This window comes from Chlamydotis macqueenii, chromosome 5, assembly GCF_036417535.1.
Source record: "Chlamydotis macqueenii isolate bChlMac1 chromosome 5, bChlMac1.mat, whole genome shotgun sequence".
In the NCBI taxonomy this organism is placed as follows: Eukaryota; Metazoa; Chordata; class Aves; order Otidiformes; family Otididae; genus Chlamydotis; species Chlamydotis macqueenii.
This window is the reverse complement of record NC_141560.1, coordinates 55,248,533-55,266,174: the sequence shown is the minus strand read 5'-3', so window position 1 is coordinate 55,266,174 and position 17,642 is coordinate 55,248,533. Positions and strand designations below refer to the sequence as shown.

Genomic DNA, 17,642 nt, shown 5'->3' with positions numbered 1-17,642 from the left:
GCTACAGAATAGACCAAGAACATGCACTCCGAATAGCAGAGACAAAACTAGTGTTACTTCCAAGGCAAATTAAGATGAAGAGAATTCAACTGAAAGGAGCAGTAATTTGCACTGTCTTCTACCCTAACGGACTGGCTCTGGGTCTCTGTACAGATACAGGGCCTCTGATTACCTTCCAAACCTACGTGTCTTTTGTTTCACAAAGTGGGTGTACAATGGACTGAAAAGTAATTGGAATTTTCCACCCAGGTTTCACCTGCTGTGCAGGAAAAGATGTAAGGATTTTACTAACAGGAAAAAAAAAAACAACAAAACCACCAAGTATTCAAGAGAAAAAAAAATACTAGACAACTTTAAGTGTATACCAGCATAAAAGAGAACCTTAATTGCCAGTGTGTACTCGCCTCAAAACAGTTCAATATTGTTCTGAACAGATCACAGAAAAACTGTCATGAAGGAATGAGAGCAGAAATACAAAAACAACTGAACTGTCCTCCAGTATCCATCTTTATATTAGTATACTGCATCAAAAAGAAGTAATGTATCTGGAAGCAAAAGACTGTAGAAACAAATCTATGTGGTGCATTCAATTTTTCTCCAAGACTCATTCATCATCTGATCCTAAAACAGGCCAGCTTTACAGAGAAACTACATATCCCCTAGTATAGAAATTCAGTACAAAGACCATTCTCTAGCATTGAAGACAATTCCTCCAAAGCAGGGTGGCTCCATGTAACCTGCTCTCTTAGGAACCACCCCTGGCACATGTTATCCGCTGAACTGTGTAAGAATTGATCAAAAATGCTCGCTGGCATAGACCAAAGGCCACATTGGGGACCACACTAATGTTTATCAGCAATCAAATGGCAGCACCCCAGAAACATTCCCTGACAGTGTTTACTGGTGTAGAACAGACATGGTGTCAGAAGCGTTCAGCCACTTCTATGAAATTTCAAATCTTATTTATCAGAATACACAAAAGAACTAATAGAACTAATGTTTATTTGGTGATAAAATGACAGTACATAATTGGAAAGCTTTTACTTCAAAAGGTTTCCCTTCCTCTAATACAAATCCAAATTTGATAGGATGACTAGACTAGAAATTTCCACGTTTCTCTGAACTCTGCCTAATGATCCCCTTAGGTAGAATGAGAAGGAATCAGTGACGGAGACATTGCCCACTTAATTTAAGGTTGTATCTTATCAGTGGCTCAAGACAACACTGAAAAATGCCAGGCCCTGGCTAGAGCATTATAAGCAAAGACTTTTACCTAACGTGAACCATGTGATGTGGCTATGTGAAAAGTAGTACATACTCTCTTCCATTAGGCAATGCAAATCAATCCTCTGTCCAGTAGGACACACAAATAATTACCAGGAAATGGCTTTAGCAACACATCATCATCAATACCCTCTTATACCTCTGTACTTTGATCTCCACAAGAACAAAACCAAATACTTTGTCTTTACTGCTCTCCAGCAGAGCCTCTTAAAAACTATTGTGAACATTTATTACATAAAATGTATCAAAACGCCACCCTGATAGTTGACAGGCCTTTTCTCATTAACATCAACAGAATAGGATTTTGTTCTTAATCAATGAAACTTTTGTGTTCCTCCTCGCAAATATGTCTGCTTTCCCAGCAGCACTATCCCTAGTTAATGATTCTCTAACATTTTCCACTTAAATACTCAAGTTTCAAGATGTCAAATTTCAGTTTAGGCTTAAGCTTTCCATGCTGGTATCTGCATCAAGCTGATTTCAAGTTTCAGCAAAGCTAATACAACAAGTTCTAAACAACAAAATTTGCGTCGAATACATTGTCATGCTCATTTTAAAAAAGTACTTTGCTGAAAGGCTCTGTGCTTTCACTTTAGGTTTGGAAAAGATTCTTATACTGCAAATTAAGAGCATGATTTTTACAGACTTAGTAAGCATCTTTACTGAATAAAAAGTTTAGGGGAAGAGACAGGTCCATCACAAGGTGTCTGGTGATAGTTAATATAAAGACTCTGCTATAGTAGTTCTGATCAGGGAGGAACTACGCATTTCATCTGCGTAGTTTGGGGCTGTCACTGCACCTGCCCCTGGTACCAAGATCAGTTGTCAACAGACTTTCAACTGCTGTTGCAGATGATCAGAAGAGTTAGCTTTTCCAGAATGCAGGAGGCACAGGAGACTGACTCACCGGGAACAGGAAGGGACGAGAAGCTTCATTCAGCCCTAACCACCAAGGTGGTGCAAAAAGATGCTATTGTGCAAAAACCACTATCTGCTTACAGAATTAAAAACTTAACTGTCATATTCACAACAGTATTACAATATTGTAACCTTTAACATGTTTGTTAAGACTTAGATAACTCTGTGACCCTACTCTTTTTTTTTTTTAATATTATGGTATTTTTTTTTCTTTTGAGGCAGATCCTTCTAGTTTCCCCCATAGAAATGCTCTAACTTTACTGTCCACTATTTTCTCCACCACCTAAGATTGATGGGAGTATCTGTGCCTTAAAAAATGTGAAGAAGTCACAGTTTAGCTCACTGAGGACTAGCTTTCTTGTACCTTGCTAACAGTTTTGAGGAAAAAATGGGCACAGCTGGAAACTCCTCCTTGGGCACTGCACAGCTCAGCACCAAATCTTAAATTTGCGTCACCCCATTTGTGTGAAAGGAGGGAGTGGAACTGAAAGCAGGAATTCCTCAGTATGCCCTGTGTCACCATCACAGTAACACACACTGTGACAGGTCTACTCTTAGGTGACAGGACATTAGGCATGCCATCACTTTCTGCCTTTTTTCATATGTAATAAGTGTTATCAAATCTTCTTACTGTGATTTGTTCAGCTAAAACAAAACAAAACACTCAACAAAACATGAAACCACTCCCTTATCTTCTTCACTTCTTTCACAAACTTTTCCACTTCTGGGAAGTGCCATATGCTTTGCAACAGTACACAAAACATTAACAATACGTCCACGGATCAGCACAGCTCATGTAGTGCAGCTTCCTCTCCACTCAACGTAAAGATTTTTATCTGACACAAAACAGCATCAAAAGACTACAAAAGCAAAGAAAATGCAATACGTGACTGCCTTGCACGAGAGAACACATTTGCAGAGGCAGATGCGTGACCGTGGTCCCCAGTCCCTAACCAGCGGGACTGCTGCTCCATCTGCTGGACATCCAAAATTCTCACCCAGGGCAAGGGCCTGTGCGCAATCGGCAGCGCTCCTGAGAGCCTGACTGTTTTCATTTAAGTAAGTCGGATTTTTAACATAATTTTTAACAAGAACGGAAACAGGTCAGTACTGAAGGCTTTCGAACATACAAATTGTGGTAAAAATGCAGAATCAGACAAGGAAAAGCACATGGGGTCTGGGGTTTAGTGTTGTAAGCCATGAAAGAATGCTCATTTAACCAACTTGTTCCAAAAATTCAAAACCACATCCATCCATCCACCCACCCATCCGACAGGCCTGGTAGCCACGCCACTGCAGTCCTCTTTCCCCTGTGAATATACCACTGAATTCTAAGCTACTTCCCCACCCCAAACCCAAGAATTCAGTCTAGAGCTGTTCCACTGCCCTCAACACTTCAGGAAATCCATCTAAATAATGCATTTTTAGAACTGGAATTAGCACTGACAATGCAACTGTACTGCCAAGAAGTAAAATGGCTCAGAGATAAGTCAGACTTGTGGCACTGTGCATAAAGACTTAATGTCCCCTACAAACCATAAAGACTCTCAGCCTATTTAGGATTCTGCTGGTTATTCTAGGAAGTGGTAGGAGAGCGAGTGACCTCTGCTTTTCAAAGGAAGGTTGATTTCCTCAATAACAAAATGCTCAAAAAACTTCCTCAGTTCCCATCACTGGCATCCCTCTGGATTACTCACTTGCAAAATAACAAAAGTTTGTGTATAACTTCTTAACATTGAGTATGCAATCTTGACTTCACTTGATCTACCTAGACTTTTCTCTTGATCTTATATATTTGTTGGTGGTGAGGCTTTTTGTTTTCAGTTTAGTTCAAGATCACTCCCTTCACTCATGTCTTACGCATCATACAGGATATAAAAGACCATGGAGTCTGGGTTTGCACAAACCTAGCTTTTTAAAAGGTTAACCTAACGTACTGTTACTAACTGCAATGCCTTAACACACAGTTTTAGGACTGTAAATGGCAGTGTCGTTTGTGAGCCTCCATATAGCTTCTGTATCAGCAGAACCAGTGTTGCTCTGAGGATGTCACCATTCACTAAGCAAGTCATGTTTGTTAGTATTATATCATCTCCCTAAGAGGCACACACTTACAAAATTATAAATGCAGCCAAGAGCGTATTTTACTTTTTCTTCCCATATGGGAATGAGCTTTTCCTGTATAGATATTTGTAATACTCCGCTAAGCTTCAGAAACTGAAGAAAAACGCAGGCTAGTACTCTTCACTCATCCTAATGACATCTCTATTACTGACTGACAATGTGTGACTGATTATGCTTTAGAAGTACTCCTGTCTAGGCTGAACTGCAGGAGACATATAGGCACTTGAACAGGTTTTCCTGAAAAAAAATAATAAATAACAACCAGTCCATATACTGAAGTAATTAATAGCTGTTTTCACTGGTTTTGTTACTCTGGTACTGGTATCACTGTATACCAATCTTCTGAATCAGAAGCAGTAGAGATAAAAGTGTGCAGGATGGAGCAGAGTAGAACAATAACAATTATTTTGTTATTATATATCACTGTTTCCCCTTTCCCTATCAAGCAGGGAGATGACAGGCTTTCAAAAGAAAAGCTGCAAACCTAACTTTTCCCAAGTAAAATGCCTATTATTTGTAATTTTTAACATGAGAAATATATTTTTAGTGCTTCCAGGAAATTGAAGGGCTTTTACATAACATCATCAGTGTTTCAAATTTCTTGTTTCATAGACTTCTTCCACTTTCATCATTCATACAAAACTCCATCTCTTTGTGTTCAACAGAATCCCCACAGATATAAGTATCGGGGGGGGGGGGGGGGGGTGAGCTACATTTCTTCATGAAATAACAAAACACTTGCCTTTTAGAGAAACTGTAGTCAAAAAAGGGTCAAAACTACAAATCCCTCAGTAAGCCTTCATGATTATTCAGTCATTTTATTGTAACTTGGAAATTACTTCAATGAGAAATAATGCAAAATGAATTGGAATTTTTTTAAAAAGCAGCAGGATGTAAAACTGACTGTATAATAGAAGATCATTATACCTTTCTCAGACAGCATTTTTGGGACAGAAAATGTGTAGAGATTTAGTTAAATAAAGCAGGTGGGTGAAATTTCAGAAAGCAGTTGGCTTTACTGTGCGACAGCAATTTAGAACAATGGGCTGCCTGTCAGCTCTTGTTATTCAGTGGGGTTCGGAAAGTGCCTAGTGCTACCTGAAGGCACTTTAGGCTGAGCTTTAACACCACATATCAAGAAATGGAAGTCAGACAGTTACATGAGCTGCAAAGCACTATCTATGCTTATTAATATATATAATCTAACTCTAACGAAATCATAGTCAGTCTCAAGCATATTTCCTCCTTATCATCTTTACTTTGTCTGCCAAACTCTAATAATGTTCTGAATTGCAATACAATTTGTAAAAGCCAGGCCAAAGATCCTTTAAAATCCCATTCACTGTCACCAACACACAGTACGATGGCCTCAGTCACAGAAAGCCAGCGGGGCCTTTGCATCCTGAGAAAAAACAAAAACTGAATCCTTCCAGTAGCACAACAACTGAGCATAACTCCTTATCTATTGATCGTGTCAAAACATTAGTCTGAAACAAGCAGAGAAGCAGAGCTGCAACACAGTGTTAAGATGAATGTAATAATCTTACAGTGGCTATTAAGTCCTTTATTACTCTGCATCATTAATGCCTTCCAGTATTTTCCAGGAGATGTTTTCAAAAGCCATATAAGTGACTGGTCTTTGTCTTTTTCTGTTTTGTAGCAGTGGAGCAAGGATGCAGATGGAATCTTTCTACTGAGCTGATCACAATGCAGGAACAACTCTCTTGTCTACACTTCCCGTTTTCACTGTGTAACGTAGTGCATGAGGTACATGAGCTTCTGTAGTGCAAAGTCCAGGAAGGTACATCAATGCCCTTTTCCAGAGTTACCCACTGGCAAATCCCATGCTTAAAAGTAGGCTACCAACACATCAGGCACAGTGTTAGTGTTTGTGGTGTCTTATACCATCACCTCAATTCTAACTAAATACAGAATTTGTGGGGGTGTATTCCCCAAACTTGTGGTTTTGTTCTAAGAAGGAGATGCACACGCATATATGCAAACAGAAATATAAACATTTATTTGAATTTTAGAAAGCTCTCAGTACGAATTATACAAACATGGAACCCTAACTTTGACTGCCTTGTTGAAAGAGATTATTTTTTTTTAATATAAGAGAGTCATGGAATTACACTGAAGCATTATCTACAACACACATTAATTAAACACTGTAATGAATCATGTCAGTCTAATACATTTTGGACTAGTATTAAATACGATCTTATAACATCAATACTTCCAGCAACTATTCACACTCGACAAATTAAAATCAGCCAGGCCTATCAGCCTTTCTACTCAGAAACATAGACCTTTAATACACCTTTATCTGCTTTGAAAGCATAGAAAGATGCAGATGTTTGCTATAGCAATTGCTCATTTCTCTATTCACTAAGATATGCATGAGCAAAAAGTGACACATTCTAAAAAAAAAAAAAAACCACACACACCAAAAACTTCATGAATGTGGATCGCATAAGCACTGATTTAGAAAAAAAAATGTTTCTATAATTCAGAATTATTTTTGTCAACCTTGTTACAGCTCATGTACCTAAAATTTAATCACTGAAAGTGTAATCTTATGCGGCACAGCTTCCCCAACACTGTAGCAAAAAGCTTTTTGCAGCACAACAGCCATTAATATAATTTTATTACCTGAAGTCCAACATTATCTGCCTGTCCTCCTTTAACTAACTGGGAGATGAAGAGGCCACAGCTGAATTCCACTCCACCTCTCACACTTATTCCAAGTCCTTCAGGATGCAAACGATCCAATCTCACCTCTTTCAGCTTTCTGCAAAAATGGAAGATACTTGACTGTTCAAGCTGCATAACACTTTGTGGCAATAATGTTTCATATGAAAGTTACACATCATTTTTCTCTTATAACATTTAGGAATGAAAAAAAGCAAGGTGACTGAAGTTTGGATGGATGTGTGTTAACTAAAGTTATTAAGTGCTTTTCATAAGAAAAGACAACTGCAATCATTGAAGGTGCTTCTAAAGGGCTAGAGCTATAAGAATTTTTTTTATTATTATTAAATGCAGGAAAAAATGATAAAAGATTGTTTTAACTGGAAAGTGTTGTTTTTCATGCCCTAACCCTGCCTTTACTAGATTAAACCACTTGACAAACAGTTTCAGGTAGCTCAAAACTGTACTTTAGCAAATATAGCAAAGTAAAATAATTATACCCAGCTCTACACAGGTGACCAATATTTTACTCATAATTTACTTGTAAACTCAGTCAGTATTTCCTGCTTGTATTTAAGTTAGCTGCTTCGTTCTGCATTTTCTTACCGTGATCTTTTGGGTGTAAGCTGATCATATTCCACTTGGTGTTTTAATGGAATAAGTGGGCGGATAGCATCAAATAGAGGCAATCTGCTTGGTTCATTAATCACGAGTTTTAGGTCTCCCATAAGCACTGGGAGATTCATAGATCTACAAAAACACAGTGAGAAAACAAGCACAGGTAATCAACACACTAACACAAAGCATAATTTAATAACTTGCTGTAGATGTGGTTTCAATATCTCCATGTCCCTTCAACCTACTAAAAAAGTTACTTACACAGATATTGGTTTAACCAAAGCAAAATAGCCTCTGAGAAAGCAAGCCTTCTGTAAGCAGAGAGGAATAACAACTACCTGCTTCAAAATAACTGAACTCTCCTGTATACTGCCTTAACTTTCCAAATTAGCCATTCACACCTACTAGATTTTTGTTTCCTTACTACTTAGGAATCCTTCTAAAGGAATCTAGGCTACAAGCTCCTTCCTCTCCTGAGCTTAGGGGACTGACAAATTGTTTTGATCTAGAAAAAAAAAAAGAAATCATAGTACTCAGTAGCTAGAGCAAAGACTTGGTTTAAGTTTGGGGTTTTTTTTAATCAAAATTTAAGGGCCATCAACAAATAAACAAAATCTACAGAAGTTAAACCGCTGTGAACATGTTATGAGATCTATGCAAAGTAGTCTCTTTGATGTTGTCAGCATGGAGATAGTTAGAGGTCTAGAAAAATGTACTCTGTTGCCCAGCTGTAAGAGTTGAGGAACAGCTAGCTCCCTAAAGTTCAGTGGAGCTATTCTTTCACAAAATCCAGTTAGTCTATATTATTTGCTGTTCCCTCTTTTATAATTTGTATTTCCTAGCATACAATATTTCTGAGGCATGTACAATGAAAATACAGATCAGAAATGCATATTACACGGGTTTAGAGGTCAAATACTTTTGGAAATGCTATTCACAGTGAAGCAGACATTAAATGTTAACTCCAACAGCAATTGCATGTATTTTTGCCCTGGAATACTTCATAACATATTCAAAAAAAGTGATACATCATCAACATATGTTCACAGAGATACTGCAGATTTTGCTCAAGTCATTGCAATTTTGGAAATTGAAGAAAAGTTAATAGTTGCATTGTTAATTTTGTAACTGCAAGAAGATTTTAAATAATTAAGAGCTACTGAATCAACTGGCTTTCAAAACAACAGGCTTTATGAATGGAGAAGCAATTAGACAGACCTGAGTGAAACTGAATCAGATACGCAGCTGAATACACCCATAACTATAGCTCAGTGCAAAACATCAGATGGAAACGTCTACATTTCACCCAGGTGAGATGCTATTAATTAAGATATGAATGGAAACAATGTTTATCAGAGCCACTTGTCTATGATGAGTGGAAAATAGATTCTCATCTTCCTTGAAAAACAATGGATCAGAGGCTGATCCCATTTGCAATGATATAGGTCCTAAGCAACTGTGGTTTAAATCAGTTCAGCAAAAGGACTGGTAACACGCCTATTGCCTTACCATTTTTCCCCCATTATGTTGCAATAAGCCAGAGTTGTTAAACATGCCAAACAGATTCCCAGATTAAATTTTTTCAGCTTTCAGATAAAAGAGTTGCAAATAACTTTTTGTCTGAATAGTTGGCAAAAATCTTTGAAAGTAAACTCAATGAAAACCTCTGTGGCAAATAAATAAGCATTATTTGGAAATATTAATGAATTTGATTAATGCTCTCTTTCTGTTTCCTAAGAACAGCTTCATCATCCAGGGGCTTTTTCCCCAGCTTGTCCAATACAAATCCATCAAATTATTTTATAAAACTGCCAAGTCATAAAACCAAAGTAACTTTATCTGTGATTACAGATATGCTTCTTTCTTGTCTGCAGGCTACACTGTAAAAGTATAAGACAAAAGAACAACTATTGCTTCACCTACTTTTCCAGTAGCATATAGAAAGACCACTTGAATATTCACTCTTTACATTTAAAAACATCAGTAAAATTTGACACAAACATATATAAAGCTAGATCTTACTGGTGGTACATCCGCAGCACGTCATAAAGGTAATCCTTCTCTGCTTCATTGTCGATTAGTAGATTAACCTGAAAACCCGAGGACATTATTATAAATCTCTGATTAAATAGCCACAAATGTTGAACATATAAGACTTTCACAAATCCTTAAGCAACAGAGCAAAGATGGCAACAGGGAAAGCCTTTTTTTTTTTGTTTTGCTTTGTTTTTTTTTTAAGTAAACACATTTTTGAAACATAGTATTACCTCTCAATGTGAACCTTCTTAACAAGACTTTCTAAAATTAGTATTACAACAATTGGTCAAAGTGGCAAATACTGGTATATTCTGTATGCTATTCCCCGCTGCAATAATACTATTACAATAATATCATATTTGCCTTACCTGATAATCACTGTACTGTTGAATAAATGTTTTCAGAAACCTTTTCGGCCACTCATTAATATAGCACATGTTGTCACAGATAAAACCACCACACTGAGATGATTATAATGTATGTTCTGCCATCCAAACCACCGATTTCAAGATCTCACTTACAACATTATGCAATCTGCTACACTTCTGTTCATCTTTCCTCCAGCTCTTAACTGACAGAACTTGCTAGTTATTCTTTCCTCCCCCACTAATAGTACGTTTACTTAAACCAGTGTCATATTACTATGCCTGCTCTTGGATAATTACAGTAAAATAAAGGAAAAAAAAACCTAAAAAACTCCCCAAGAATTCTCATATGAGGATTCAATTTATATTCAGTGACAGCGATATGCCCGCTGATCTTACCTACAGTAAGAGGTCACATCACATTAGTTTTACATTTGGACAAGCATAATGTTTAGGAAAACAATTTACATCTGACCTAAAGGCTAATATTACTGCGATGTGAAGCCTGAGGACCAATTTGCATACTTGAAGAAAGGCCCCTTCTTTCTAGGTTTTCAATGGCTTGCATTATATTCTAAACTAAATACATGCTTCACATTCCCTTTGTTCCTTTTGGTTCTCTAAAGCCAGCAAAACTCCACATACAAGTGGCTTTCTATTATTTGTATCCTCTGGAAAAGGACACTTTCAAAACACCTAAAGGCCAAAAAGCTACATGCAGGACAAGAATGTTTGACAGTAATACTAGTGAGTAAACCAATTTATTCACAGTGAATTTCAAACACTGAAGAAAATGCCTGCCTTAAAAGGAAATAAAATGATTGCAATAAAAACTGATTGGTTCACCAATACTGTACACAGACTCAAAGCAAGGTGATACATGTAAAACTAAGTCCAACACCCATTTGTCCCTTCGCCATCAGGAAAAATACAACATATAAATTAGCTTCTGTTCTAGTACACAGAACTCAATCCCTAGTGCTAGCTAAGGTACTGTATGAGCAGTGTCTCGTGAAGAACCATCATCATCTTTTCTCCCGATTGGGAAAGCAACCAGTAACATCATCACATTTTTCTCCTGATATGCTAGCTGACAGACATGCCTCTCACACCTTCTCAGGAACTGAAGCAACATATCTTAATTCTGACATTTCTTCTCACAAACCACTCAGTCTTCCTGTTTGATTCCTGCACCAGCAACTTCCTTGTCCTCTGACAAAAACAAACACCCAAGTGACTTCTTACATATTCAGAATGCTACAGCTGGGTTAATATTCCTGGGCCATATCTCTAATTAGGTTATCCTTCTCCTTCTGCCTTCTAATCCACCAATTATCACTTCACTGTAGCTACCTGCATTTTCCTAATTCATTAACTCCTTGGGGTAGAGTCTTATTGTAGACATACACTTTATCTAGGCTCATCAACAGCTTCTAAGATCTGATTCTAATTTCATATATGCTAAAAGATCATGTCCCTGCATGTTCAGGAAAAAAAAAAAAACCTAAGCAAAACAGTGGTGACATGGTGTAACCTGGATCAGAGAAGTATTTTAGTATCTATTTCTTGAGACAATAACTGTGGAGATATGTGATAGATGAATCCATAGCTTTTAAACCAAGAACATTAAAAAACCCAAACCATCTGGAGAGAGTCCTGGGCAACCTGCTCTAGGTGGCTCTGCTTGAGTAGAGGGGCTGGAGCAGATGACCTCCAGAGGTCACTTCCAACCTCCACCTTTCTGTCATTATTTAAGGGTACCTTCACAGTAGTTGTATAATTTACAATCCTAGAACACGACTAAAGAATTGCTTATGCTATATTTCTTACTATATGTAAATTGCAGCTTTGCATTGAAATTAATAAGGAGTCATCACAAAACCTGCACCTACATACAAAAGAAAAAAAATCTGGCAATAATTCTATATAAGTTTATTCAGTAGAATAGAAGTTGTGGGGGGAAAAAAGCACTTTTTGATGTGGAAAAAGTTCAAATTACAGTAAGGTACAACTGTAGCACTAAACCAATCTGTCAGCTTTCAAAGAATAATATAAAGTTCTGTTTAAGCTACACAGCCTTTGAAAAACCATTGAGGGAAATGGAAGAACTGGGCAATATATTTGCATAATTACATATTTTGCATTGCTGCTTGGTTGATATGGAGAACGGATTCAAATTGTTAAGAACAAATAATATGAAAGTGGCAAATAATTGAGGAAACTCAGATCCTTTGGCTGAGCACGTTCACTATTTTGACACAGAAAAAAGTAAGTATCCAAGACATTACAATTGCTACAGAGGCCACCAGAAGCAGGACAATACAGAATAATTTAAAGAAAACACCTGTTCCAGTCCCATCTAACTCAGATAAAGTTTTCACTCAGACATGCATCCTATTTATTTGCACCAACAAACACTAAGTCTTATGTTATCAGGGGTGGAACTAGACTGAGTTATGAATTATAGCAGCAATGAAAAGGAAAAGGTTTAAAGTTCAAGATGGTAACCATCCACCTAGGAACCAGAGTCTTTATAGATACGCTGCACAACCCACTGTTGAGTTATACAGTAATAGGTAGCAAGGCAGAAATGACTTGCTAGATGGCTATAGTCATCACTACTGAGTGTCCAGGTCCTTAATGTTTCTGAACTTCAGTTTGTCATACAGGTGGTTTTTTGCAGCTCCTCTACTTCGTCCTAGCAATTCCTTAGTTAACAGCTTTATTACCAGGTGATACTTCTATAAAACAATATTACACTGCTTCGAAGAAATTTAATTCCCTAGCTGACAAAAACCCAAACCAAAATTAAAAAAAAAACCCAAACCAACTACAACCTCCCCCACAAAACAGAACTGAAAAATTTAGTCTGAGAGAATCCTAAATGGCTATGCAAAAAAGTCTCCTAAATGCATAAACCATTTTTCCCTTCCTTTTCTTAAAGAGAGCTTTTTGAGCTTACTTTGCTCATACAATTTCAAACTCTGCTGAGCACTTATTTAACTGGGTAAATGACAAAACGACGTGCCAGACAGACTGCGTCGCTCCATGTATCAAGTGTATTTGCACATGACTGCACATGCACAATCGCACTCGTGAATGTTAAGGTGGAACTGAAGCTGTCTGAGCACCGGCTGGCAGCGCGCAGGACAGCGAACGCGAGCTGCCTGGGCCTGGACTTCAGCACCTGCGCTGCTGCCTTCCCTGAACCGGGTGCAACATTTTTTTACGTTGTATTAAAATAAAATAAATTGTATCAAGCACTAAAGAAGCTCTTTAATTGGGGAATGTCTTCCTCTCTCTCCCTCCCTCCTTTTAAAAGGGTTTAAAGTTTTACAATCACCCTCTCACAGGAGGCTGACACCCGCTTTCCAACGGCAGCGCCAACTTTCCCGAGCTTCTCCCTTCCCCGTCGCTCACCGTGGCAAACAGGCAGCACTGATCCGCGGGCAGAGCCGCCCGCACGCCCCAGCCCTCCCCGCTGCCAGCGGCCGTGCCCTGGCCCCGCACTTCGCCTCCCTCCAGCCCGCGGGGCAGCAGCTCTGCCCACAGCCCGTGCGTGGGCCCCGCGGCCCCGGCTCTCTTACCTTGTGCCGGAACTCACGGGCGACCCGGCGCTCCATGGTGCGCGGGGTGCGGGCGGTGCGCGGGGCGGCTGCGCCGGCGAGGCCGCGCCCCGGGGCGGTGGGAGGCGCGCCCGCCGCTCTCGCCCGCCGCCTCCGCTTCTCTACCGCACACCTCTGTACGAGCCGCCGGGCAGCGACAACCTCCCTGCGACTCCAGGCTTTGGCTGTTTAAGGCCAAAGCAAAAGGGAAAGAAAAAGTAAAAGACAGAAAAGCCCCCGCCCCCTCCCCCAGTGTGTTACCTGGCCTTCCGCCGACCACCTTCTCCCTGGGCTGATTTTTACAGCTGGTGCTTCTCATACAGCACAGAGCTCACACTCGAACTTCTCTTTTGTAGTTGCAGGTATGCATGTCGCTAGCCCTACGAGTTAAGAAAAGGACGAAGATGTGAAATGTAAAGCATACTAACAGCTGGAGAGGAAAAAAAAAGAATTTGCTTCAATAAATTGCTCTACTGGAAATAATATCAATTTTTTTTTTTTTTTTTTTTTTTTTTAGGTAAGCAGGGTGAATCTGATGTGTCACTGTCTAAGTCTGCTTTCCACCAGCCTTTCCCACTAACAATACTGTCGCTTTACAGATGTAGCCTCTGACAGGCCTACTGTGAGTGACTACATAAGAACGAAGCTCAGAGCACCTGAAAAGGAGCCCATTTCAGACTAATCTCTTTCAGGTTGCTTTGTCTTGGGCTGGTTCTTCTCCCACTTTTCCTACGTAGTACACAATAATAAAGACTTCTGCAAACAAGGCTGGAAGCAAGTGGAGGAGATCTGTTAACCTGTGTCCCTTAGTTTCCCTGCAGAATCAGCTTTACCCACATAACTCCAGAGAGAATAGGGTGTAGGTAAGCACAGGTAGCTTACCTGCCTCTCCTTCCAACAGAGTGGAAACTTGTATGAATACATATAAAGGCACAATAAAAAAATTCTATACTACCAAATACAAACTGGAATCTGTTCTATTACTTCTGTGTAATAACCTTCATAAGCTACACCAGCTCTTTTAGAAATTGCTCTTACCCTTTCAGATGATGGCTTTACTGCATTGGAACATTTCATCGGTATATACACTACCCATTTCTCCTAACAGATGTCAGGAATAAGAGAGGAATGCATTTTAAGCCTGTATAAAAAACAAATTAAAAAACTGTTTCCAGAAAACAATTTCTCTTAGCAATGCAGCTACTAGTGCACAATTTATTTGTCTTCTACCTAAGTTCCAGTATCACACAATATTTAAAAGCTATTCTATCCAAGCATTAGACACACAGCTATAGAATTTCTTCCCTGCATACGCAAAACAAAACCATCTTATATTTTAAAAGAGAAAGAAAAAGACACGTGAAATCTAAAGGACACATAAAATACTATGCATGTTTCCTTTAAATTTACATATAAATGGCAACAAACATTGATATCTATCAATGGCTTCTAGAAGACTTTACAGGAATAGATCTTTAACAGCCTGAAAGTTATGTACATTTGAAAAAAAGTAACTTTTTTATCATAGAGACAGATTTTCCAGGAGTCAGAAAATCCTCCATGTAGTAAAATACTGTGGAATTAACTTCACTTGGTGATGTGAAAACTGCTTTGAATCATCAGGTAAAGGACACACCACAGAAAGGATAACAAACTTGGTAGGCTGATAGTCTGCTCTGTTACATGAATTCCTGTGCATAAACACAAAGCAAATAAACCCACAAAACTATCCGATGCTCCAAAACTGGCAGTTTGATAATCAGTAAATTTATGAGATGGTTCTGAAGTGTCCATTACTTCAAATATCATATTAAAAGATGGTATAATTATGTCTGTTTATTAGTTTGGGATAATTAAATCCTTCATAGCAAGAAATCAAATTGCATCTAAATTAGCTTTAAACTAGTTTCAGTTATTGTTTGCTACTTGTAGTACTAAGGGAAAATTAATAAAGTAGGCAGCCCATGTAGTAAGTAAACAAAGACATTAAAATGCGTGTTGTGAAAACTGACTCCTGTTGCTTTTGATCTACTTTCTCTCCTTCCACTAATGTAATCTGCATCAGAGAGAGTGCACCAAAGCCAAGTGCATGGTGCATTCAGGTCTCTGCTACAGGCTGAGATTAGGACGTAATTCTAAAAATGTGTTTGGGATTATTGAGAAAAGGTTAAAGAATCTCTCTTCTGTCTCACTTTTTTTTTTTCCTCTCATAAACATTCTCCCTCCAACACTTACAGGAGAACAGAATTCTCAGTGAAAACATCACTAGTTTTCCACCATTTCATTAGAAATGAAACACTTGTTGCAGCAAGAAACACAATCCACAGGGACAAATTACAAAGGCAGAAAAGAGATCTTTTTAATGACTTACTGTTAACAGACTTCCCAAAGCAGTCAGAAAAGGCCCCTTTTCATCTGAGAAAGTTTCTCACCCGGTACGGGCAGCTTCTAAAGCTCCTGTTATAAGATATGCAAACCTGAAGAATGATGAGGAGAGAGGCTGCAGCAGATGGGAAAGGGAAAAGAACAGGAAAAAAAAGGTAACAGCAATAGGAAGAGGGGAGCAAAACATAACAGAAAGTAAACAAAAAAAACCAGACAGCAAATTTAATCACAAGGGAAAAAAAAAAAAGACTAGACCTGGAAAAGAGTCTACAGGAAGCTCCAAATTCAAGAGTGTGAATTTATAGTAAAAAAAATTTAAAAATCAGAAGCTATGGAAATAATCCATGCACATTGGCTGCACGCTGCATTCAGTTCATGTCTGACTCACACCTTTCATCACTCAAGTTCTGACACCCCTTTCAGTGGGTCGGGGCCAATGCTCCGCGTTAAGCATCCACAACGTTTTGCCGCCTCCCAGCACAAGCGCGCGGCTCCCCGCAAGCTGGCAGTTTCCAGCCGTGCGGCGTTCCCGGGAGCAAAGGCAAAGCCCCCGCGTTTGTTTGCGGTAGAGGTGGGGGGCAGCCTCAAACCGCACCCCACCGCGGAGGTCTCACCTCCTGCTGAGCTATGACACCAATCGTTTCCTGAACCCCAGAAGGGCGGAAAAGGGGGAATAAACACGAGGAGCCGGCGAGGTCCGCGCCCAGCACGGGTGAAGTGTTAGCGGGGCCAGAGCGACTCGGCTGCGGGGGGACCAGCCGCCCAGAGGCCAGGAGCTCCGCCACAGGGCGAGGGGCGGTGTTCGAGGTGGGTGTTCGGGGAAGGGCTGGGGGGGCGGAGAGCGGGAGGCTGATAAACTCCGTGGCCGCCCCGCCCGGGAGGGCGGGATGAGCCCAGGGCACCGGTAGCGGCTGGCGGTGAGGGCCGCAGCTCCGCAGGACGCCACTGACCGCCTGCCCACATGGAGGCCCGGCTTCTTCTCAGGGTGCTGCTGTGCGCCTGGCTGCACCTGGGTGAGCCTCCCGCCGCGCTGGGCGCGGGGACGGGACGGGACGGGAGGGAGGCGAGGGCAGCCCTGGCCATCACTAACCTGCCGCCTTTGTCTTCCAGCCCTGTCTCCGTGGGGCGCTCAGGCGCAGCTCCCCGGCGGCGGGGACCTACCGCTCGCCAGGTAAGAGCCAGCCGGGGCACAGCAGGACTCTGTACTCGCCGCCGCGGTGTGCGGCCGGGCGGGCGGCAGCCCTGAGGCGGGACGGGAGGGGTGGGCTGCCCGGGCCGAGCCAACCCTGCCTTGTTCTCCCGCCCGCAGCCGAGGCAGCGCCGTGGGACCTCGAAGAGGGGCCGGCCTCGCCGCGGCGACGCAGGTAGGGAAAACGGGCCGAGCGCTGTTGAGGGGCGGCGGGGAGGGCACGGCGGGGCCGGGCGCTGGGGAGACGACGCCGGCAGGACGTGCGGCTGTTCTCTGAGGACTCCTGCGAGGAGAGCAGCCCTTTCCTGCGGTCGCTTGCCTCGTACCGCGGTATGACCGGGGCTGGAGAGGCGACACGGGGCCGTCGTTCGTGACCCAACATGGCGCCGGGCTTTCCCGCGCTGCACCGCCGCCTGGCGCAACCCC

General features: G+C 40.8%; 2 protein-coding genes across 2 annotated transcripts in view; one reads left to right on the top strand and one right to left on the bottom strand.

The window, feature by feature from the left end:
• Positions 1–13,735, bottom strand: part of USH1C (USH1 protein network component harmonin) — a 49,121-nt gene extending 35,386 nt beyond the window's left edge. The window contains exons 1-4 of the mRNA XM_086749627.1: positions 13,625–13,735; positions 9,658–9,725; positions 7,624–7,767; positions 6,979–7,117 (exon numbers count right to left, since the gene is read on the bottom strand). Coding sequence (XP_086605753.1) covers positions 6,979–7,117; positions 7,624–7,767; positions 9,658–9,725; positions 13,625–13,660 — 387 coding nt within the window. The 5' untranslated portion in view covers positions 13,661–13,735. The remainder of the gene's footprint in view (positions 1–6,978; positions 7,118–7,623; positions 7,768–9,657; positions 9,726–13,624) is intronic.
• A 3,253-nt stretch (positions 13,736–16,988) lies between these two features.
• Positions 16,989–17,642, top strand: part of OTOG (otogelin) — a 113,742-nt gene continuing 113,088 nt past the window's right edge. The window contains exons 1-3 of the mRNA XM_086748576.1: positions 16,989–17,040; positions 17,138–17,198; positions 17,337–17,391. Coding sequence (XP_086604702.1) covers positions 16,989–17,040; positions 17,138–17,198; positions 17,337–17,391 — 168 coding nt within the window. The remainder of the gene's footprint in view (positions 17,041–17,137; positions 17,199–17,336; positions 17,392–17,642) is intronic.